Raw genomic sequence first — 23,921 nt, forward strand, 5'->3', positions numbered from 1 at the left:
AGAAAAATATAATGACAGAAAATTAATGCTATATCTAATAATTTGATGATATGGCTTTTGTTTCCAAGTCATACAGAAATTATTCAGTACAATCAAAAGTAATTTATGTACTACATTACCTTACCTCTATCGCATTGTTTCCCATAAACAGTTCTTTCAAGCATTCACATCCCATAAAATTTGGGATTTTTGTGAGTGAGTTCTTTGCCAAATTCAGGAAATACAATTTTCTGAGCTCTCCTAATGGAGGAAGGTCTGTTATCTTATTGTCATTCAGCCAAAATTGTTTTAACACTGCAAGAAACAGATAATGATTAATATGTTCTGCAAATGACAATCTGAAAGCAATTACTCTATAAAACAGACAATAGCAGAAAATATTAGTGGACCATATCATGATTTGATGTTTCAGACATCCAGCTATTTTGCAACCACAACAAAGCAAAACGTAACCGTTTTAAAGCAAAAATACAAGACAGGCAATCAACAGGAGCTAGGCCCACATCCAGACTGTCCTCGAAATTTACACGAAACTCGGCAAACCATCACGTAAGTATGCAGTATATCAACAAATATTACACTGAACTGCATTACTTTTACTGTTTCCTAATACACAGTTAAACACAATTATTACTTGATTCAACAGAATGACATCATTACTAAATTTGATCCTCGCAACATTATACAGTAAAATGTAATTACTGATTTCACTATCATTCTTGTGCGTGTCTATACATACAATAAGTCAGTAGTCCACACTAAGCAAGCATCAAGTTAACATGTCAATGTGAAATTACACTTGGAAATGATCACATTAATATTTAGGTGCAGAAATTTCATGTCTATGTATCATCCAGTTCATATCTCAGTGCCAAAGTTTGCGAATATGTGAAGTTCTACATGTGAAAATATGTGAGTGGCATTCAATAACATAAACATCTTGGTACGGCCATCAGTTATCAAACATTCTATTGTGGTCAACAACTATGTAATCAAACCCCACTTCGTGATACTTATCAGTCAGAACTCGCTTGTGGATGTGCACTGAAAAAGTATTGCCACTGTCAGAAAGCTTCTTAGTTTATCAGAAACACCTAACTATGATTAACATTCTATTAGGGGCTCTTTTTCTCTAAAAAGAGCCATAGTCTGTAAAATGAAAACCACCAAAGGGATCATAATGCCATTGCCTATGGAAGACAGTGTGGTCCCTACAAAACTGCTGAGGCCCCAAACTCATCACTAAAAGGACATGGATGCACACAAATGTGACAACAGAGCAGACACATGCATGTGTCAACTGGCCACTGCATTCAGTAGTGCTGAAAACAGAAATGGAAGCTTCAGAAAAGAGCAAAGGGGTGTAGTGCATTTCCTGGCAGTAGAAGGACTGCAGAGAATATAAATTCACAAAGAATGGCAAAGTGTACAAAGATCAATGCACATCCATTGTAAGGGTTGAGGCATAGCACAAGCGATTCAAGGAAGGATAGATGTAGTTGGCCAATGATGCATGATGTGGAATGCTACACCACTTAACCGATATCATTGTCCAGCAGGTGGATACCCTCATTAATGAAGAATAACAAGTTACGGTGGCAGCTGTTGGCCTAGAGGTCACACTGAGCATCAGAATTGCAATGGTCATTCAGTGTTCTCCATACACTTGTGCCAGTTTTCGACAAATTTCATTCTTCACTCTTTCTGCTGTAAAGAGCACACTATGCCTCTTCGATCTTCTTTTGAAGCCTCTGTTTCTCTGTTTTCAGCACTAGTGAGTACAATGGACAATCAACGTGTGCAAGCACTTGATGTGTCATCATGCAAGTGTGCGTCCGTGTCTCTCTAGCAGCAAGTTTTGGGCCTCAGCACACTTATAGGGATCACCCCTTCTTCTGTAGCAATATCATTACGATCACTTCAGTGGTTTTCATTTTGCAGCCTCCACCTCGTTTCTTTTTGAATGGCCTAATATATTAAATCTTATAGACAAGCTGGTCATCATGTTGTCATGAATGATGATAAATGTGAATACCAAACAAAATAACTCAAGGCCATGTTGCATCCATTATTTTAAAATCATGTTATAAAACCAGATTATAGCACGGCAATGGTGATCTGATGACTAGCTTTCGAGGGCAATCAATATCTCACAGGTAAAGCACATTCTAATTGGTAGCTTGATATTAAAATACCCCCAGAACATCATGAGGAGATAAAGACAGTTGTGCTTTAATGAAGCTCAGAGGAAGAAAACACTGTTTACCCAATAACAAACTTTCTCTCTGATGATTAAGCACAGTTAGTTAGGTTGAATAAGATGGTGCCTTACAGCGTTGTACTCCTCAGTGGAAATCCATAACAATAATTAATGGCTCCAAAACCCATGTTTTCAAGAATAGTTTACAAGAGATAACTTAGGATTAAATTTGTAATGAACCACATGCTACCATAAAACTTAATCGATTCCACGATAAACTCATATTGTTATTTGAAAATAGCATCACACATAAGACAATCGGTAAAGACATTAAACAGTGATGTGAAAAACCATGGATCACTGGAGGGATTAAAGCATTGTGTGAAAGGAGAAGGGTTCCCCCTTTAGTATTTGTTGCCAAGGACAAGCGAGTTCCTGCAGTAGTTGTTCATTACAAAAACTATGCTTAATTACTAAGAAAAGTTATTAAAATATCAACAAACATGCACATTGTGTCAGATAACAGTAATTCTGACAGCACACTTACGGCCACAAGGGCCATCCAGGAAATAAAGAATGATACACCATGTCAAGATATTCATTAATAATAACAATAATAATAATAATAATAATAATAATAATATATAAATTACTTTTCCACTGATGTTTGGAAAAGTCCTCTGTCATACTGACAAGGGGGAGATTGAGTCAATAATTAAATCACTGAAGACTAAGAACTCTCATGGATATGCTGCAGTACCTAGCAGAATATTAAAGTACTGTGCTGCACATGTCAGCCCCGTACATAGACATATTTGTAATTTTTCCTTTAAGAATGGTCAGCTTCCTGAACAATTAAAGTTCTCAGTAGTAAAGCCACTTTATAAAAATGGAGAAAAGGATAATTTAGACAATTTTAGAGCTATTTTTAAGCCATCAGTATTTGCTACAGCTGTTGTAAAGGCTGTGTATAAAAGGATAATGGATAACTTTATTTCACATAATTTGCTATTAAATGTACGTTCGGTTTTAGAAGTGGTTTAAGAGCTGAAAATGATACATTCTCTTTTGTCTGTACGGTACTGTATGGATTAAACAAAAAATTTCGAACACAAGGCATCTTTTCTGATTTAACTATGGCACTTGTGTTGATCATGAAATATTGCTCCAGAAGTTTTGGAAACAGGGAAAAATCTGACGGTGCCAGGTCCGGACTGTAGAGAGGATGCTCAAAGATGTCACACTGGAATTTCTCATACAGCAAGGCCTGTGTATGTGGGCAGCATGGTCATGCAACAGAACAATTCCACACGAGAGGTTGCTTCTGCAGCAGTTCTGGACAGCACAACAAAGATCAAACGGATAGCACAGCATGCACCACTATTGACTGTTTTGTTGTAGGGCATGAAATTAATGAGTAATAGACAGTGGGGGTGTTATGAGAAACCCAATGTTCATTGCCTGTAACAATCCATTCATTCAATGAGTGTGTAGTCATCACTTTCACTTTCATACCACTCCAAGAACACTAGTACAGCACCCATTCTTGCAGCTTTCTGGTCATCCGTGGGCATGCGTGGCACCCACTGTGCACAGATTTAGTGGTATCCTAAGTGCTGAGTGACAGTTTTGTGCACAGTTTAACAAGACACTTCCTGACATTGTCCATGCACATCACTAACAGTGGACTGTCGATTCTCTTGAATGATGTGATCCACCTTTCATTTCAGCGCTTCTGTGATGACAGAGGATTGCCCTGATCTGTCTTCACCATGAGCACCTGCTCTCCCATTCTTAAACATCATGCACAACTTTTGGACACTGACTGCATGCATTACACCTTTACCAAAAGTGATAGCAAGTCTGTGGTGAATGTCACATGGTCTAACACTATCTGCCTGCAGAAAACAAACACCACCTCGCAGTCGGCGGGATTTACAATCAGAACAGCCGTGCTCACAGCTACGAGGTCTAACTTACAACTGCATGTGGCAATTGTTAGAAACAAATGAGGGTTGTTACAAGACTGGTATGTGGACCGTATGTTCTTTAAATTCTGGATGGCCCTCGTATATGGAAACAGAGAGAAAAGAGACAGGTCAACCGGCCACAGAATGGGAAAACATCACTACTAAATTAAATGGAAAGACTATAGATGATATCACAGACAGCAAATATGTTTAATAATCATTTCTTAAATATAATAGAAAATATACGGACAAACAGTTCAAGAGGAAAATCACAGCAGTATGTTAAGAAATCAACTCTGATAAAATTCAATCATATGAATGTCTCGCCACATTCTACTCCTGAAATTATTAAAATTATATATTTTCTCAACAATAAAAGTTCATGTGCATTTGATGGTGTTTCCAACAGAGCACTGAATATTTGTGCCCACATAATAAGTACCGCCTTATTTGAAATATAAGGCAGGACTTCTTATATATCTCTAACCTGAAGCATTTTTCCACAGAGATTCAAATATGTCACTGTTATACCCCTCTATAAGAAAGTTGATAGGAGAAGTGTCAGTAACTACCAATCTGTTTCACAATTTCATTTCCCAAAAATTTTGAGATGGTAATGTATTCTAGAATGGTATCCCGCCTGAGCAACAATATCCTCAGTAAATCACAGTTTGGAGTTAGGAAGAGTTCCTCTACTGAGAATGCTATTTATAGTCATTCACCAAATTTTACAAGTATTAAATAACAAAATAATGACCTATCTAAGGCATTCAATCCTGTGAATCATAATATTCTCCTACATGAACTGAGGATTTATGGGATTAATGGTATAGCCAATCGATGAATAATGTCGTATCTAACCAAACGAATGCAGAAAGTTGTACTTAGTAATTCAACCAATGTAGTTAAGCGAGATGATATGACTGGGAAGAAATCACATATGGGGTTCCCCAAAGCTGTCTCAGGTCTGCTATTGTTCCTCATATACATAAATGATCTTCTGGAATATACAAGCAGAATTAGTTCTTTTTGCGGTGGCACTAGTATTGTAATCAATCCATACATAGAGCAACAAAAGAAATGGCAAATCATGTTCTTAAACTATCACTGACTGGTTTTCTGCAAATGGTCTCACTCTCAGTTTTAAAAAAAGACACTGTATTTAGTTCTGCATATCTAGTGGTGCTGCACCAATGATTAGTGTAACACGTGGCCACGAAATAATAAATAGGGTGGAAACTTCAAAATTCTTAGACGTTCATACTGATGAGAATTTAAAAAAGAAAACTCAAATTTTGGAAGTCCTAAAACAATTTAGTTCCGCCACATTTGCACTTTGAATCGTCGTAAATACTAGGGGGAGAGAAATCAGTAAGTTGACATTTTGCATTTTTTCATTCAATAATGTCAATATGGAATAATTTTCTGGGGTAACTCACCTTTAAAGAAAGAAACTCTCTGTTGCCCAAACACATGCTGTAAGAATAATATGCGGTTGTCTTTAGCACAAAAAGTGGTGTACAATGTTGCAACCAAAAATTTTCATCACTTACCCAGTGATGATAAATGACCAACAGCACAATAATATTTGAAAACATACTGAGAAAGTTTCTCGTTGACAACTCCTCCTATTCCATCAATGAATTCCTGTTATTGTAATGTAAGTAAAAGGTGGTGGGTAGAAGTTACTAACTCAAATTTGACATCTTATTTAAGGGGGGAAAAAAACCTTGTCAATCATCAGCAGGTAGCCATAATTACAAAATAATTTGAGTTATGCATATAAAACATGCTCATTCTATATCATTGTGATTTATCATACAAATGACCCATGTAACATGTAAATAATTAGCCATCTTGTTATCTCAAAATCGAATAAATAATTATTTCCCCCAAAAATCTATTACAAAACCTACTTTTACTACAACAACAACAAAATGCAAGTAAATTACATATATCATCAGTTTCCATACAATACACATTACAGCACTAATCTGCATGAAAAGCAGCGACTTCATTCTTTGGATTTTGTTCTCCATATTCAACGATGTTTTCTTGCACCTGCCTATATGCTATAGGATCATAAAAATCCGGGAAATGACAAGTAAATGAACTGCAAGGATAGAGTGATACAACAGATGGTAGCAATTTCAACACAATTATGAAATAGTAAATCTTCGTAGAGTATATCCGTTTCACACATAAAAGGAGATAGTTTAAGAAATTTTGTAGTATTTTTCTCACACATATGAGAACATGTTGTACTCAGGACTTCAGCCACATCAAGTAAACTGCTATGCACACTATTTTGGCAATAGAACTCCAGACAAATGCCAATGACTGCCAGTCATCTCTTAAGGTATGTAATAACACAGAACAGCTTTATTCACAGTCACATCTAATTAATTCTCAACAGTTATTAGATTTGAACCCATGGTCATCTTTAGATAGTCACATATGTAGACTAACAAAGGTATCATCAGGCTGATACACAGTTGCAGCTCATATGTTACAACGGAAAGCCAGTATTTCAAGAAAGTGTAATAAGATCTGTAATGTTCTCAACACATATCAACAGTTTAACATATAGGTTCAGCAGTACTACAAAACTTTCACTGACAAAGCTGTTGCATACAGGAAAGAATTTACCAAAATTTCTACTTGGTGTAACGGATGTGGATAAATGTACAACATTGCCTACACCAAAGACAATAAAAAGTCACATCTCATACATATTTTGGGATAATACTAAGAAGTGACACGCAAAAAAGGACAATCACATAAAATCAGTATCCTGGAAAATGTACTGACAGCTTAGATTTTTTGGAAATGCTCTGGGGAAAATGAACACAAGACATTAGAACAAAACAATTCTACAGCACAGTTACAGTGTTTGGAGGCCTTATCAAATAGCACAAGAATATACACTGAATGAATTCAGATACATGCTGCTACAATTGTGGCAGGTTGGCATAGTCCAAACACAAGTGTAAAACAGAAATGCTCAGGGAACTTAAATGGGAATCCTTGGAAGAAAAAAGGCATAATTCTCACAAAATCCTCTTGGATAAATTTAGAGAACCTGTACTCGAGAAAGACTATGCAAACATTATGCTGCCACCAATGCACATACAGAAAAAAAGTTTTGCATCACCTCGGTTCTGAGAGTTCCGGAACCTGCACAGAAAACTGGAATAGAGATCTACATAAACATCATTTCCACCCTTTTTATTGCTCATGAAAACCACACTTTGCATGTTGTACCACCATACAGCAAGACCTTCAGAGGCGGTGGTCCAGACTGCTGTACACACTGGTAGCTTTAATACCCAGTAGCACATCCTCTTGCATTGATGTATTGTTGTGTTCATCATGGCATACTATCCACAAGTTCATCATGGCGCTTTTGGTCCAGATTGTCCCACACCTCAATGGCGATTCGGCGTAGATCCCTCAGAGCGGTTGGTGGGTCACATCATCCATAAAAACCCCTTTTCAATCTATCCCAGGCATGTCCGATAGGGTTCATGTCTGGAGAACATGTTGGCCACTCTAGTTGAGCAATGTCGTTATCGCGAAGGAAGTCATTCACAATATGTGCATGATAAGGGTGCGAATTGTCGTTCATGAAGACAAATGCATCACCAATATGCTGCCGATACAGTTGCACTATCAGTTGGAGGATGGCATTCACGTATTGTACAGCTGTTACAGTGCCTTCCGTGACCACCAGCGGCATACGTCGGCCCCACATAATGCCACCCCAAAACAGCAGGGAACCTCCACCTTTCTGCACTCGCTGTACAGTGTGTCTAATGCGTTCAGGCCTGACTGGGTTGCCTCCAAACACGTCTCCAGCAATCGACTGGTTGAAGGCATATGCGACACTTATCAGTGAAGAGAATGTGACACCAATCCTGAGTGGTCCATTCGGCATGTTATTGTGCCCATCTGTACCATGCTGCATGGGGTTGTGGTTGCAAAGATGGCTCTCGCCATGGACATCGGGAATGAACTTGCACATTATGCCGCCTATTCTGCACAGTTTGAGTCATAACATGACGTCCTGTGGCTGCACAAACAGCATTATTCAACATGGTAGTGTTGCTGTCAGGGTTCCTCCGACTCATAATCTGTAGGTAGCAGTCATCCACTGTAGTAGTAGCCCTTGGGCGGCCTGAGTGTGGCATGCCACCGACAGTTCCTGTCTCTCTGTATCTCCTCCATGTATGAACAACATTGCTTTGGTTCACTCCGCGACACCTGGACACTTCCCTTGTTGAGAGCCCTTTCTGGCACAAAGTAACATTGCAGATGCGATCGAACTGTGGTATTGACCATCTAGGCATGGTTGAATTACAGAGAACATGAGCTGCGAACCTGCTTTGTGGTGGAGTGACTGGAACTGATCGACTGTCTGGCCCCCTACGTCTAATAAGTGCTGCTCATGCATTGTTGTTTACATCATTGGGTGGGTTTAGTGACATCTCTGAACAGTCAAAGGGACTGTGTCTCTGATACATTATCCACAGTCAACATGTATCTTGAGGAGTTCCGGGAACCGGGGTAATGCAAAACCTTTTTTGATGCGTGTATATATATCATGCTGGGATCATGAGTTTAATGAGAGAGAGATTAGGACACGTAACCGAGGCAGTCATTTTTCTCCTTGCTCAAAGTGCAACTGGAATAAGATAGAAAATCAATAATACTGGTACTGCGTATCCTCTGATATGTGCTGTGCAATGGCACATGGAGTATACACACTGCTGGTCACTAAAATTGCAACACCATGAAGATGATGAACAAATTGGTATGAATTGTACTACATGCTTGGATATTCAAATGATTACCATTTCAGTAGAACTGCTGTAACTTGTTTGTTTGTTTTGTTTTAGGGTGCAAAAACAACTGGGGTCATATATGCCCATGTCAAAAGTATAGAACAGGAAGACAGGGAGGAGTTAAAAAACGACTACTTGTCAATCCTAATCGACATAAGAGAAGACAGCTAAAAACAGGGACGTGGAGAAAGGTCTATAAAATACACCATAAAGAAGCAGATTTCCAGAACTAAAATTTAAATGGCCTTCACCATATTGCTACAACGGATAAAAAGTAGAACATGGTTGACAGCCCGTGCGTTGTTTGCTAAAATGACTGATAACTCAGATGGTAAACCCTAGTGGGAACGTAAACAGTTAAAAATGGGCAATCCGTAAGGAAATGGCAGACAGTTAGAACTTGGGCATAATGTGTACAAAATGGTGGGGGAGGCACACTTAACAAATGATGATGGCTAAAAAGGCAGTACCAATATGCACCCTAATTAGAATGACCTCCTCACAGTGGACTGCTTGAAGTAAGTAAACACAATGTCATCTATATTCTATATACAAAGAAAATTTACACAGCAGATATCTCACTAAGAAATCACTTTTCTATGTTGATTGTTTGTGAGATCATGTTATACCTTGTGTAAGAACAAGAAACAGCTAACAGCACGTGTCAGAGTTTGACATCGTGGCCTACTGAAACTGCTGTTTATCATTCCACAATACTGTTGCTCACACTGGTTGCAATTGCACAACAACTGTCACGTGAACACAAATTCAGCAGGGCTATACTCAATTATGTGCAGTATCTCAGTGGCCCCGTGTGACTTGCACCAGAGAAAAACATACTGTTTGTTTGGCCATGCATGATTGTACAGATACATTGTGTACCACAAGTTGGCAAACAGTTCTTTGCACCAAGACAAGTATTCCCACAAACAGTGTGATAATGTCTGGAGCACCACCAACTGTCAGCTCAATCACCACTGTTGCCATTTTCCTTGATGCACCACACTGACAGTGGTGCACCCAACGACAACACTTGGACACACAAGTGGTGCCATGCCATCTCTTCCAACACGACTCATTTCTGTATACAGCATCACAATTTGGGGGGGAGGGGGGGGGGGGGTGTCAATGTGTAGAGGCTCCAAGGAGAACACACACACTGCCCAGACTGAATTTTCCACTATCGTACAGTCACAGCATATGGCTTTATTACGTAGGTTGTCACTGGTACACAGCACAATCACCTCTAATTATCAAAGCTATTAATTTGGACAGCAGTCATTACATTTCTGAGGTGTTAAGACCAGTTGCTGTGCCATATCTCTGACATCTCTGTGACATTACCTTTCCACAAGATAATGCAAGACCGCATGATGTCCATGCTTCCCTGGCCCACTTCAGAAAAAGGGATGTTTGGCTGTTTTCCTGGTCAACATCATGTTTTCCAGCTCTCTCATTAACTTAGCAAAGGTGCCTGAGAGACTGGCCTTTGCCAGCCACTATGACGAATTCTGGCACTGGTTGAAAGCAGCACAGAATGATACCCGCATTCACCATTCGAGCTCAGTTCAACTCGACACCCAGCCAGGTTAGAGACATTGTTGCTGCCAGAAGTGGCAGCACTGTATGCTAAATTTCACTCCCTGTATGACCCCAAATTACCTACAGCTATAATCACGTATTCTTTCTACTACATTGTATACACACAAGAAGTAAAATTTTGTTATTTTCTATCTATCCTGGTGTTCCCATTATAATGCTCAATAGTCTAAGTAAATGAAGTTGTAAATGTAGGTCTGATTTGCCCCTCTTCCCAACTACTGTGGAGATGTGCGGACATGTGGCCCATGAACCCCATCTGCAGTCGTTGCCCTACCACTAATGAATTCCAACTTTGCTTCTCACTGCTCTTCGGGCTCCAAGCACAGGCCCCCTGAGTTACGGAGTGAAAGCCCTTCAACTTTGTTCATGAAGTTGATTTGATCTAAATTTTGACTGCCCTGGAAAATAAACTGTCCAGTCACATTAATGTGACTACCTGTCAAAACCCTGAATAACCACCTTCTGCAGTGCTAATCTGTGTGAGACATGCAGAAATAGTACCAATAAGGTTCTGGAAGTTACTGACAGGGACTTGGAGCCACGCCAACTCCAGTGCCGTGGCTACCAGTGCCACGTTTCACAGTTGAGGGTCCGTGGTGTGACTAGCCCAAATGAGTCGTCCCCCAGATTCTTGATTGGATTTAAATCCAGAGAATTTGGTGACCAGGGGAGTACAGTAAACACATCCTGGTGCTTTTGGAAACAAGCATGGACACTATGAGCGGTGTGACATGTTGCATTTTCCTGCAGATAGATGTCATTGTGCCGAAGAGAAACAAATTGCATGTACAGGTGGACATCGTCCCCATGGACAGATGCATACTTGTGTTGATTTATCATGTTTTCCAGAATGATAAGATCACCCACGGAATGCCTTCCCGACTGTGCCATTCATGCCAACAGCCAACTGTCTGATGGTGCATAAAATGTGATTCATCTGAAAAGACCACCCATTGGCTCTCAGTGGACATCCAGCTGTAGTACTGGTCTGTAAGTTCCAGCCTTCGTTGCTGATGGACAGCAGCCAGCATGGGTGCATGAACCTGGTGCCTGCTGCCGAGGCCCATACGTAGTGGTGTTCACTGAACTATCATTGAGCAGACACTGTTGCTAGCCCCTTGGCTCATCTGGGTGGTCATTTGCTCAACAGCTGCACATCTATTCACCCACACACACTTCTGCAGCCGTCGTTCACCCGTCATCGACAACCCATTGTACACCACAGATGCCTTGGTGACAATTTTGAATAGCATCGTTTCCCCACGCATGGTATACTTCAACTATGGTACCATGTGAACAGTTTATGAACTCGGCTGTTTCAGATACGCTTCCACTCTTGACCTGAAAGCCCAAGAATACGCCCTCTTGGAGGTCAAATAAATTGCCCCATGTCCGCATTACAACAGCGACTGCAGTGTTTTCCATGTCGCCCTGACACACTTACATACCTTTGAGTGCTACTGCTCTCTCTCTTGTTTGCGAGAGTTTTTGCATGTTGACGTCCAACACCCTGTGGTCACCTCAATATGAGTGGACTGTACAAAAGTGATTGAACATTTATATTTTCTAAATAACAGAAGTAGAATAGATAACAAATCTACATGTTAACTGAAACGTTGGATCGTTGACAGGAACATAAACAAGACTCACAAGGGACACCTTTGACCTCCAACACGCAGAACCGCACGAAACCATGCTTAGGCTAACATACTGTCATAAAAACAGCAGGGGTCTGTGTCATTTCCATGCAAAACTCTGCACTTGTCTGACAGCGCCATCAGATGATGGCATGTTACAGCTGCAGTAACAAGTGCTCGAGTTGTGTGAATGGTATGGCTGCAGTATGAATGTATCTCTCTGGCTCTTCACATGTGGGTTAGTGTGTAAACTGTACACAGTTATATCATGAAGAGAATTAATCCTATGAATATGATCCAAATATTAGGAACAAAGTTGTGATATGGTCAAGGATACAGAGTTTGCACATGTATTACACAACGTAATAGTTTAGAAATATAAAAGGGATGACACACAAATACATGGTGCTATGCTGGATAGATATGCTGACTTTGCAGGACAGGAAGAACTTGAAGCTGAAGATGGCTGTTCAAGCAGTACACAATGTTTAATCTCCAGAGCATCACGAACAGTCCTGTCAGAGTGAGTACAAACTTTCTCCACCCAAACAGTCAAGGCACATTGTATTAGAAGATACTGACGGCAGCATTTATGAAGACGATTACAATCTTGGCTTCAGTTCCTAACTAATGAGGTGCTGTAAGTGCATCAGAAATAAATCAAATTGCAGATTAATTCTAAATTGTGTATCTAGCAAAAGGCACGCAAGAGCTTATTTCAAAGGAAAGACAGTGTCATAGTTACAAATTATACAGGAGCATCTAATATTGCAATTTGATACAGCAAGGTCATATGGATCTACAGTTCACTATTGGCATCTGAAAATGTTGACACTAGAAGCATCTAAAACACTTGACTTGGCCAATTTCAAAGTTTAGATGTCTGTTCTCAACAATCTTAAGGCTGAATATGGTTACTCAACCAGGCATATTACTAAATTTGTCACACATAAACACAGAAGACGATAACAGCAATGTCAGACGTTAAAAATACTTGTGAAGGAAGTTCAAATGGATCTAAGCACTATAGGACTTAACATCTGAGGTCATCAGTCCCCTAGACTTAGAACTACTTAAATCTAACTAACCTAAGGACATCACACACATCCATGCCAGAGACAGGATTCGAACCTGCGACCGCAGCAGCAGCGTAGTTCCGGACTGACGCACCTAGAACCGCTTGCCCACAGCGGCCAGCTGTGAAGGAAGTGAGCGTGTTTATGACAGAGCAGGGTGTGGAGAAAAGAAATGGTATGAACATCGAGCAAAGTCAATTCCAGTATGAAATGTCTTCCTCATCAACACTGTCTCACAGAGGAGAGAAAACTACAGATAGTGTGTTGCCATCTGTACATAGCTCAAACCACAGCAACACAACTGATGTGACCTTATCTAAGGTCATAAGTGCCCAGTATAGAACCAAAGAAGGCTGGGAGCGTGACGATAAAAAACTGTTGCGAGGTCCAATACAGAAAGGAAGAAAAAAAAAAAAAACAAATCTCAAACGTCAAGACGTTACAGAAGAGTAAAAGACCTAGGCAAGACACCAGAGTCACCAAGTAGAAATCAAATCTCTTGTCTTATTACTGCTTTAAAAAAAAACTTAAAACACGAGCCACAGCTCACACATCATCCGCTAAAATGTCTGGCAAAGCAGGCGGCAGCCTGGCCCTGAGACGTAAGTGGCTAAAAGAGGGGCAGAGGATCAGGAAATGTCCGACTGTTAATGGCTGGCTACAGAAAGAACAGTTGGGTGCAATGACGCCACTCGACAAGTGGCGGTGACTAAAGCGGCGGTGCCCTATTCGCAACCGAGCTAACATTACTTCCTCACGGTGAGATGGCCGGGAGGAAGTCGACCAGGCTGTTGGGACAGATTTCACTTCTCTGAGTTTGTTCCCATGAAGGGAGCACCAATGGTCATGCCAAAGTGACATGATACATCAATAGAGAAAAGTACAAATATCTTGCGAGGGAACAGAGTAAGAGGCAGGTCGACCAACAGCGATCACGGCCTTGACTGCAGCATCAGCAGTGTTATTCCCAGGCACACCAACATTGCCAAGACCCCACATGAACATCACTTGGTCTCCCCCATCCGGGAACAAATGGAGGCAGTCCTGGATCCGTCGAACGATGGGGTGGATTGGATTGGAACCATCCAGACTCTGAAGGGCACTGGGGGAGTCAGAGCAAATCACACAGTGAGTGAGCTGGTGCCTCTGGACGTAGTGAACAGCCTGATAGAGGACAAAAAGCTCTGCTGTAAAAATTGTGCACTGGTTGAGAAGCCGGTATTGAAACTTATCAGCCCCGACAACAAAAGCACAGCCAACACCATGGGCGGACTTGGAACCATCAGTGTACAAAAATATGCTATCGGCAAGTTGTGAAGGAAGTTCAAGAAATTTGCAGCGATAGGTCAGCTTGGGAGTCGAATTCTTTGGGAACAAGGTGAGGTCAAAAAGGACACAAACTTGTGTCTGAAGCCAAGGTGGTGAATGGCTCTCCCCCATTCGGAAAGTGGCAGGAAGGGTGAACTGCAGCTGCTGAAGCAGGTGATGAAAGCGGACGCCGGGAGGCCGCAGAGAAGAATCGGACATCTCGTATTGGTGGTCAAGAATGTCATCAAAAAAAGGATCAAAGGTTGGGTGGCCTGGCACAGAAGAAAGCTGACACGCATGCCTACTGAGTAGGATGTCACGCCGGTACGACATCGGCTTCTGCGTAGAGAATCGCAACTGGGCTAGTACGAAAGGCACCAGCAGCGAGACGGATCCCCAAATGGTGTACTATGTTTAGATGGCGAAAGGTAGGTGGTCATGCAGAAGAGTAGACAATGCATCCATAATCCAACTGGGAGCAGACAAGAGACTGATAGAGGCGGAGGAGGACAGTCCGTTCAGCTTCCCAAGAGTTACCAATCAATACATGAAGGGCACTGAGGGACCAGGTGCAGCGTGCAGCCACGTAGGACACGTGGGGAGATCAACTGAGTTTCCTATTGAACGTAAGCCCTAAGATCTTCGTTGCATCCACGAACGGGAGAGCATTTTGGCCCAGTTGCAAGGACGGTGGAAGAAACACCTTGCACCGCCAGAAGTTGACGCAAACAGATTTGGTAGCAGAAAAGCGGAAACCTTTTGTGACACTCCACAAACAGAGAGGTCCAGACCACGCTGAAGACAGCATTGCAGGAGACACGTCTGCTGGGAGCTGCAATATATAGCCCGGTCGTGAACGAACAGAGAGCCGGAAATGCCAGCTGCAAGGCAGTCCATAATTGCGTTGATGGCTATGGCGAAGAGTGCAATACTCAGTACGGAGCCCAGAGGCACCCGGTTTCTCCTGTGAAATTGTGTGGGATGAGGAGGAAGCCACACATACCCAGAAAACTCTGGTCTGTTAAAAATTGCCAGATGAAAGTGGGAAGACGACCACGAAGGTCCTATGTGTGCATAGTAAATAGAATGCCTGTCCATCAACAGATATCATAGGCTTTCTCCACATCAAAGAAAACGGCCAGTGTTTGTTGCTTCTGCAGAAAATCATTCATGATGAACATCGACAGGGTGACAAGATGATCTACTGCTGAGCGGCGCTTTCGGATCCCACACTGAACATTAGTGAGAACATGGTGTGACTCCAGCCACCACACTAATCGACACTGATCATACGTTCCATCACTTTACAAACACTGCTGGTAAGGGAAATTGGACGATAGCTGGAAGGAAGAGATTTATCTTTACCAGGCTTAGGTAGGGGAACAATAGTAGCTTCACACCAAAGCATGGGAAATACACCGTCAGTCCAAATACGGTTGTAGGTATCAAGGAGAAAGCATTTTCCCGCAGGAGGAAGATTTTGTAGCATGCAGACGTGGATTGTATCAGGCCCAGGAGCAGAAGACCTGGATGAGGAGAAAGCATGCTCGAGCTCCCTCATAGTAAAAGGAGTATTGTAGCATTCTCGATTCAAAGAGAGAAAAGAGATTGCACGAGCCTCCTTCGCCTATAGCTGAGGAAGGATGGCTGGATGGCAGTGGGTGAAGTTTGAAACCTCCACAAAGTACCAGCCCAAAGCATTGAAAACATCGACAGGGTCAACTATGACATTTCCCGCCACAGTCAGACCAGGGATCGGGGAGTGGGCGGTAGTCCTGGAAAGCCATCGCATGTCATCCCAAATGCTTTCTTGTTTTCCTTAATAGTGCGACGGCACTGTGCACATAATTGCTTGTAGTGGATACAGTTCGTTAATGTAGGACGACGGTGAAAGACACGAAGCGCATGTCGTCGGGCACGAACCGCATTGCCGCAGCCTACCAAGGGACCGGGACCTGATGGGGAACAGTAGTAGTACGAGGAATAGAGGATTCAGCAGCCGAAAGAATAACGTCCACAATGTGCTCGACCTGATCATCACAGCTGGGAAATGGCTGTTCGTCAAAGACTGTGAAGGAGGAATATAGCCTCCAGTCAGCAAGAGAGAAAATCCAATGAGCAGGCTGCTGTGGCAGGGTATGATTGTAAAGGCAAGTCACACAAGGGAAGTGGTCACTCGAGTACGTAACGGAAAGAGCACACCACTCGAGACGTCGAGTGAGCTGGGCAGGGCAGAGAGAGAGATCTAAGTGGGAATAAGTGTGTGTGGAATCAGAGAGAAACGTAGCTTCACCCGTGTTAAGGCACATAAGATTAAGATGATTAAGAAGATCCGCCAAAAGAGACCCTCTCGGGCAAGCGACAGGCGAGCCCCAAAGAGGATGACGGACACTGGTGTCACCAAGGAGCAGAAAGGGTGGAGGAAGCTGAGCAACAAGCTGCATCAGGTCCACCATAGTGACATCAAAAGACGAAAGGATATAAATGGTGCAGAGGGAAAAGGTAAATTTGGGAAGGAAAACACGGGCAGCAACTGCTTGCAGGTGGGTGTGCAAGGGGATAGGACGATGACAAACATCATCTCATAGAAGCAGCATGACCCCACCATGAGGAGGAATCCCTGCTGTAAGGGGAAGGTCCATCCATAGCGAAGTAAAATGGGAAAGAGCAAAATAGCCTTGAGGACATAGCTTGGTTTCCTGGAGGCAGACTACAAGCGGACATTGCGAGCACAAGAGCAGCTGGAGGTCCACCCTGTTAGACCAAAGGCCACGGATATTTCATTGTGAAAGGACCATAAAATTTAAGAACACTGGAGAATCAAGAAGAAACACTCACCTCGACAACCACTTAGGGCGGGCCGTCGAGGGAGGACGGCCACTAGAATCCCCAGGTGGAGGATCTTCGTCCATCAACTCAGCAGGATCAATGGAGCTTCACTGGTGTTGGTCAGTTGAAAAGGACCAATGAGTCAAAGAGGGCCGAAGAGTCTGAGAGGGGGAAGACTGTTTACCTTTTAATGATTGTTTTGGCTTTTGGCGATTGGCAGAAGAGCGAGACGGCTGCGAACTCGAGGTACACAAGAAATCTTCCCAGGAATAATCTTTTTCGAATTAATGGGTCGCTGGCTGCGTTGCAACCGTCTTCGCTAGTGAGGGCAAAGAATGGGTGGCAGAATCTACAGCCCAGGAAGCAGGAGATGGAGTGTCAGCTTGAAGGCGAGGCAACTTTTGCCACCATCGAACAGAACTGTAAGACACAAGTTTGCATTGCCATGTTTTTCATGGGACGGGGAGAGGCCTACACAGTGCTGTAGCTTCCAGATGAAGGAACATTCGGTTTACAGCTTGCCAAAAGTTTCGGGGCAACAAGAAAAGGTACCTTCTCCTTCACCCTTATGCCTGAACAGCCCGCTCGTCTTGATAGACGGGACAAGAACGAGAAGAAGCAGCATGTTCTCCAAGACAATTAATGCAGCGGGGGGAAGAAGGTGGTCATGTGCCCTCGTGTGCATACCTGCTACAAGTGACACATTTGACTGCGTTTTTACATGATGTGCTGGTATGATTGAACTGGTGGCATTTATAACACAGCAACAGATTGGGAATATAAGGGCGCACAGAGATGACTTCATAACCTGCCTTTATCTTAGTAGGAAGCGTTAATCGATCGAAATTCAGGAACAATGTGTGAGTGGGCAACAAATCGGCAGCTTCCTTCTTCATAACTCGATGAACGGCAGTAACGCCCTGATCTCATAGATAATTAGTTGTTTTGTCCTCCATCAAACCATCCAACAACCGGGTGTTAGGGAACACCACGGGTTGAGTTAAGTGTCCTGTGAGCCTCCACTTTCACTTTTATATTATATTCAGGGGGGGGGGGGGGGGGGGATGCAGTACAGGGAAGGTGCAGTACAGGGAACAGGGAAGAGGGAAGGCGCAGTACAGGGAAGGAGCAGTACAAGAGATAATATTGCTACATGCAAACCAATGCAAATGTGCTTGAAGAGCCCATGGAGGCATGAGACATCTCTCTAAGAGAGGGGAAAAGGACAGAGGAAGAGGAGACGAGCAGCACAGAAAGAGAAGTGGAGCTGCGAGGGTGGGGGTCCTGTGGTCGCCAAGCACATACTCACCAAAGAACGGTGAGCCCCTTTGTGGGGGGGGGGGGGGGGGGGGGCTTATCAATGACTGGCTGACTAACAAACAAGTTGTACATCTGCACTCACAAGGCTGATGTTTACTTCTTTCAGCAACATAAGCTCTGTGTGAGAGGGATTGTTTATTTTGTAAGGCTACAATGTGCCAAACCACAAGTGATGACACATGGTCGTTATTATGTCATCAAATGTGATATTGTGATGCTGAACAACTACTCAGCTGTACATCCGGAAGCTCATTATTAACCAGCACAGCTAGTTACCAGAGTGCAATACAGAATACGACTTTGGCTGATGGGAGTTTTTGGTGCTGTGTCTGTTGAGCCGCTGCAAGTAATACTTGAAATATCTCCACTCAGTCTCCAGATGTGAAAAAAGTGGCAGTGTATAAGCTGAAGGCAGAAATGCTGAATTTAATAGGAATAAAGCCCACAGGCAGGCAGCAAATTCACAGTCAGGTCTTCCACCCATGGCAGAAAGATGGGATGATGTCCACACAATGAGGTGCACCTATTGCTTTCTCCCAAGCATAAAACAGAGACTGGGAATGAGGCACCTGAATCCCCTAGGAGGCCTCCAACACACTCCTTGACAGGTGACGGGCCTTCTGCGACCTGCTGGCATTGAATTGGTCAATGACAAATCTCCGCATGTGCCTGTAGTGAAGAAGACTGGCCATAAAACATTATTTCTAGATGTCCACTATAGGTAGATGCTACTGCTGATTGCCATGGAAGACTCAATATTAAGCAGATACTGTGATGCTAAATAGAATGGCGATCCTGAATAATACTGCCGAAGCCATTCCAAGAAAGGCTTTGGTAGCATGTTACCTTATCAATCCACCCCTGTCTATTGCGCTATGGGATATTGCAACAAAAGATTGATATCCAACACAGAGAAGACGGCCAAGGTCAACATCTGTGACAGGACAGCCAACACTGCATGCACGGTGATTGTAAGACCAGAGTGGAAACATAGCTGTGGGCCATGTCTCATCACCGTAGCAACTAGAATATAGATGACGTGTGCTAGCATGTGTCTGTGCTTCTCACCAGCAGCAACCGAGCAGCCTTGGACCAGGGTTGTCAGCCCCTGCAACCATGAAACCAACACAAGCAGCAGTTGGAACAACAAAACTCTCTGTAGTCCTCAAGCAACTGGCATGTTATGTTTACAGACTGGGGAGCGATGGAGTGCATTGTGGACTGTGTCAGACAAGAACTAATGTTGTTATAATAGTGGCAGACATACTTAGATTTTGTAACAAGTGTAGTTTCTTTTTAACAGTAGAATTACTTATGGTGATGGGAAGTAGTCAGTGTTGGGTGTAATAATGTATATTTTATAATTAGTTGCTGGTGTATTAAAAAATAATTCCTGTTGATTGTAATAATTAGTGTAAAAATGAATACAATCTGTCTTTAAATTATAGGTAATGGGGTATAAATAAATAAAGAGTACCATTTTAAGATTTCTGTACAGCAAATATGAGCTAGTTATGTGAGAACAATTTTATTAATAGTCAAATAAAATTTGGTTTTGATCAGTGAGTGTCATTAAAATGTTTTCAAATAAATTACTTTATATTGCTAATGCTGTCACAGACATCAAACCTGCTTTTTCAAAATAAGAGAAAGTTACATCATATGACAAATTTAAATACAATAGGGAATTTCTCCAACTAAGGGAAACAGAATGCAGTGGAATGAACAATATTTAGTATTTACAAATAACTTTGTGTGTATTACAGCAACCAAATATAGAATAGCAATATCCGCTAAAACCTACATAGGACCAGGTTTTCTTCTTAGTGCGGCTACTTCACACTGTGAAACAAGTAAAGCACCATTATAGGAGAAAAGAAGTTGACAATTATATGCAAGTCAATAGCTTTATTGTTAGATTAAAAAAGCACAGCAATAGTAAGCAGTAGAACCCTGCAAGCATGTGGCCCGTCCGAGTGGTCTGCACTTGGCTGCAGTGTGCAAGACATAGTGTGAATACACTTCATGCAGGTTGGCGGAAGATGATTGATGCTGCCTCACTTAATAACCCACGTGAGCGAATGCTTGTCTACGGCGACGTGGGTATCACACACTTGTCCACAACTACGTAGATAGCAAGCACTCACAGTCACTCACACACAAGCTTCGAATCTGCAGTGTGCACATGTGCGATGTGCTTCCCATACCACCAGACTTGGCCACTTATTTGGATAATTAATACAGATAAAAAGTATTATTTGTTAATCATAAATAACGGATAAAAACATTTATTCAAAACATTATTCACTTACATGAGCAAAAACATTTATTCGTCTTCTGTGGATAAAAGTGTTAAGAATAACAAATAAATGCGAAACCCAAATATATTTACTGGTGCAGTTCTTTGTCTTTTATAAACACATGTATGTTTTGCTGCTTTTAGCTGATTTCCAGAACAACTGTTTTTAAAACATCTCATCAAAAAGTTTATTTAATTTTTGAAGTAGTAGCATTGTGACACACTACAGAAAATATGTTCCACATCTTCAAAGAGGATATTGGTCTTTTATATCTCCTGAAACTGTCTTTATTTTAGGATAGTGTTAAGACTTTCAAGCTCATGGACACCAATACAGGAGAACTATTTGGTTTTAAATAGTGGGTAAGATGTTGCTGCATTAATTGCAGTTGGCGTAGAAAGGAGTCTTCCAATAATCTCTCAACATTTTCTCAATAAAAAAGTTGTCCGTGTGCTGCAATATTTCTGAATTATTTTATGCACTCAAACCCAGCATCTCTTCAAAATTTTTCAAACCTGAAGCTCTATGTAACTGCACAGAGGCACATCACATTAAAAAGAATTATTTCACAAATGTTTCAGACGTGTCATTAGCAGCCACTGAGCTTTTACTTTTTTCACTCATTTTGTAGCACTATAAACATGAAGAAACTGCATAATTATATCAAAAAAACACCTATATCCAATAGTGTTAGCATCCTTGGTACAAAGGAAGAGGGTGTTGCAGATTAAGATTTTCCGTTGGCTGCATTCTCGCCTTTGGTTGGTTACGTATAGTAACTTCTCATGTTTGCAGGGGAAGTGGGGCGTACCAACAAGTGGAGAGTCAGTTGAATTGGCCAGCATAGGTCTTGTAACAGCTAAGGCCATCTGCCTCAAAGCATTTTTATCTTGCATTTGTTACACTGTAAAGCAAGTAAAGATGTAATCAACTGGAGACTGGTTTGAACACTATACTGCTTTACTAGGCATGGTTGTGTGCCATTGACTTCCTCTCACCTCTGAACTGATCTATACAGGCAGTCAGAGGGGAACCTACTATTAAACATGTACTCTTAAATATGGTGCATCTTCACTTGGTATTTTCTTATTCACTGCAGGCTTCAATGGCAAGTACTTGTGACATTGCTGATATTTGATTTATGGGCATAAGGTTGTGGTCCAAGGCATATTTCTCTGCCTGAAATTTTGTCTTCCACTTCTGAAGATTTCATCGGAAGCTTTAACATCTCGGATAGCTGCTACAGACTCAAAACAAGTTCAGCAAGCTGAACTGTTTCTATATATCTATCCAACAGTCAGTTCATGATGTCAGAAGGCTGCTGCTGCCTAAAGAGTCACACTCATGTATCGGTTGGTTGGTTTTAAAGAGGGATGGGTGGACCAAACTGCCAGGTCATCGGTCCGTCATTCTGATTAAAATAATTCCACAAGGGTGGGAGTAAAATAATCGAGCCATACAAAACACAGCTTGAAGAAAGGAGAAAACCACAAGAATGACAGAAGGGCAACAAACATTAAAATGGACAAAATCAGACAAGAAAACCACAGAGAGAAGCAAGAAACATGTAGAAGAGACCAAAAAAAGAGAGCAGATTACCATGACTGGCTGACCATAAGAATAAAAAGGAGAAGCCATCCCCTTTGCAGCACATTAGAACCTCCACCCTAAAAGCACTGGGGTGGAGGACACAGAGGGACAACGGACATGCGCTAAAATTTAGATCAAATGATAAAACCTACCCTCACAAATAAAACATAAAAATAAAGCTGCTGTTGAGGCATTGTCGCCCAACACCAGAGGTAGGGTTCTGGCAAAGTTAAAAGTCTGCCACAGAGCAGCTAAACGGGCGCAATCCAGCAAGAGGTGGACGACCGTCATTTGTGAGCCACACGGACACCGAGGTGGGTTCTCCCGACGGAGGAGGTAACCATGCATTACTCACGTATGGCCAATGCAGAGCCGGCAGAGGACAACTGATTCCCTGTGAGAGGACTGCATGCAAGACTTCCACACATTCGTTGTCTCCTTAATGACATGCAGTTTGTTGTGCATACTGTTATGCCATTCCGTCTCCCAAAGCCGAAAAACCCCTGCGGTGTAAGACAGAACCCAGGTCAGTTTTGGAAATGCGCATCTCCAGAAGCGGTTTCCACGTAGCCTATTTGGCCAGCCTGTCACACAAACACCACTGAATGACAGGACCATTCCAGGGAATAGATGGACTCCTGAATGGATGCTACCAAAGGTTGGCGAGAATAGTACTGGTCGATAGCTTGTAGGCTGCTCAAGGAATCAGTACACAAGAGAAATGACTCGCCAGGTCAGGAGCGGATGTGCTCAAGAGCACGAGATATGGCCAATATGTCCTCCATGAACATACGCAAAGCCTACGTGACCATCAGCCATCAAACCGTTGGTGTAAACCACTTCATGGCCTCGGTACATGTCGAGAATCGAGAGAAAGTGATAGCGGAGAGTCAGAGGGTTAGGACCATGTAAAAGGTCCAGAAGAATCTGTGGCCTAGGTGTACACCATGGAGGTGTACGTGAATGGACATCGAGGAGAGCTGGTAACAGGAAGGACTCCAGTTGAGACGGGAGGGACCAGACACGAATTGCAATCTTAAGTCCTGACCTGGGCCACCACTGCAGGAGGATGGTTGGGAAAAGGAGACGGTAATTCAAATGTGTAGGAAAACTATGAATGTGTGCAACATAACTGGTGAGCAGTAGTGCACAACTAACCTTAAATGGAGGGACTCCAGGCTCCACCAGGACACTGGTCACCGACTTGTTCTGAAAGCTCCCGTCACTAGGCGAACGCCACAGCGG

At 42.4% G+C, this 23,921-nt stretch overlaps 1 protein-coding gene across 1 annotated transcript in view; it reads right to left on the reverse strand.

The window, feature by feature from the left end:
* LOC124556850 (leucine-rich repeat-containing protein 40-like) overlaps positions 1–23,921 on the reverse strand; it is a 210,815-nt gene that overhangs the window by 73,100 nt on the left and 113,794 nt on the right. The window contains exon 5 of the mRNA XM_047130869.1: positions 125–294. Coding sequence (XP_046986825.1) covers positions 125–294 — 170 coding nt within the window. The remainder of the gene's footprint in view (positions 1–124; positions 295–23,921) is intronic.

This window comes from Schistocerca americana, chromosome X, assembly GCF_021461395.2.
Source record: "Schistocerca americana isolate TAMUIC-IGC-003095 chromosome X, iqSchAmer2.1, whole genome shotgun sequence".
Taxonomy (NCBI): domain Eukaryota; kingdom Metazoa; phylum Arthropoda; class Insecta; order Orthoptera; family Acrididae; genus Schistocerca; species Schistocerca americana.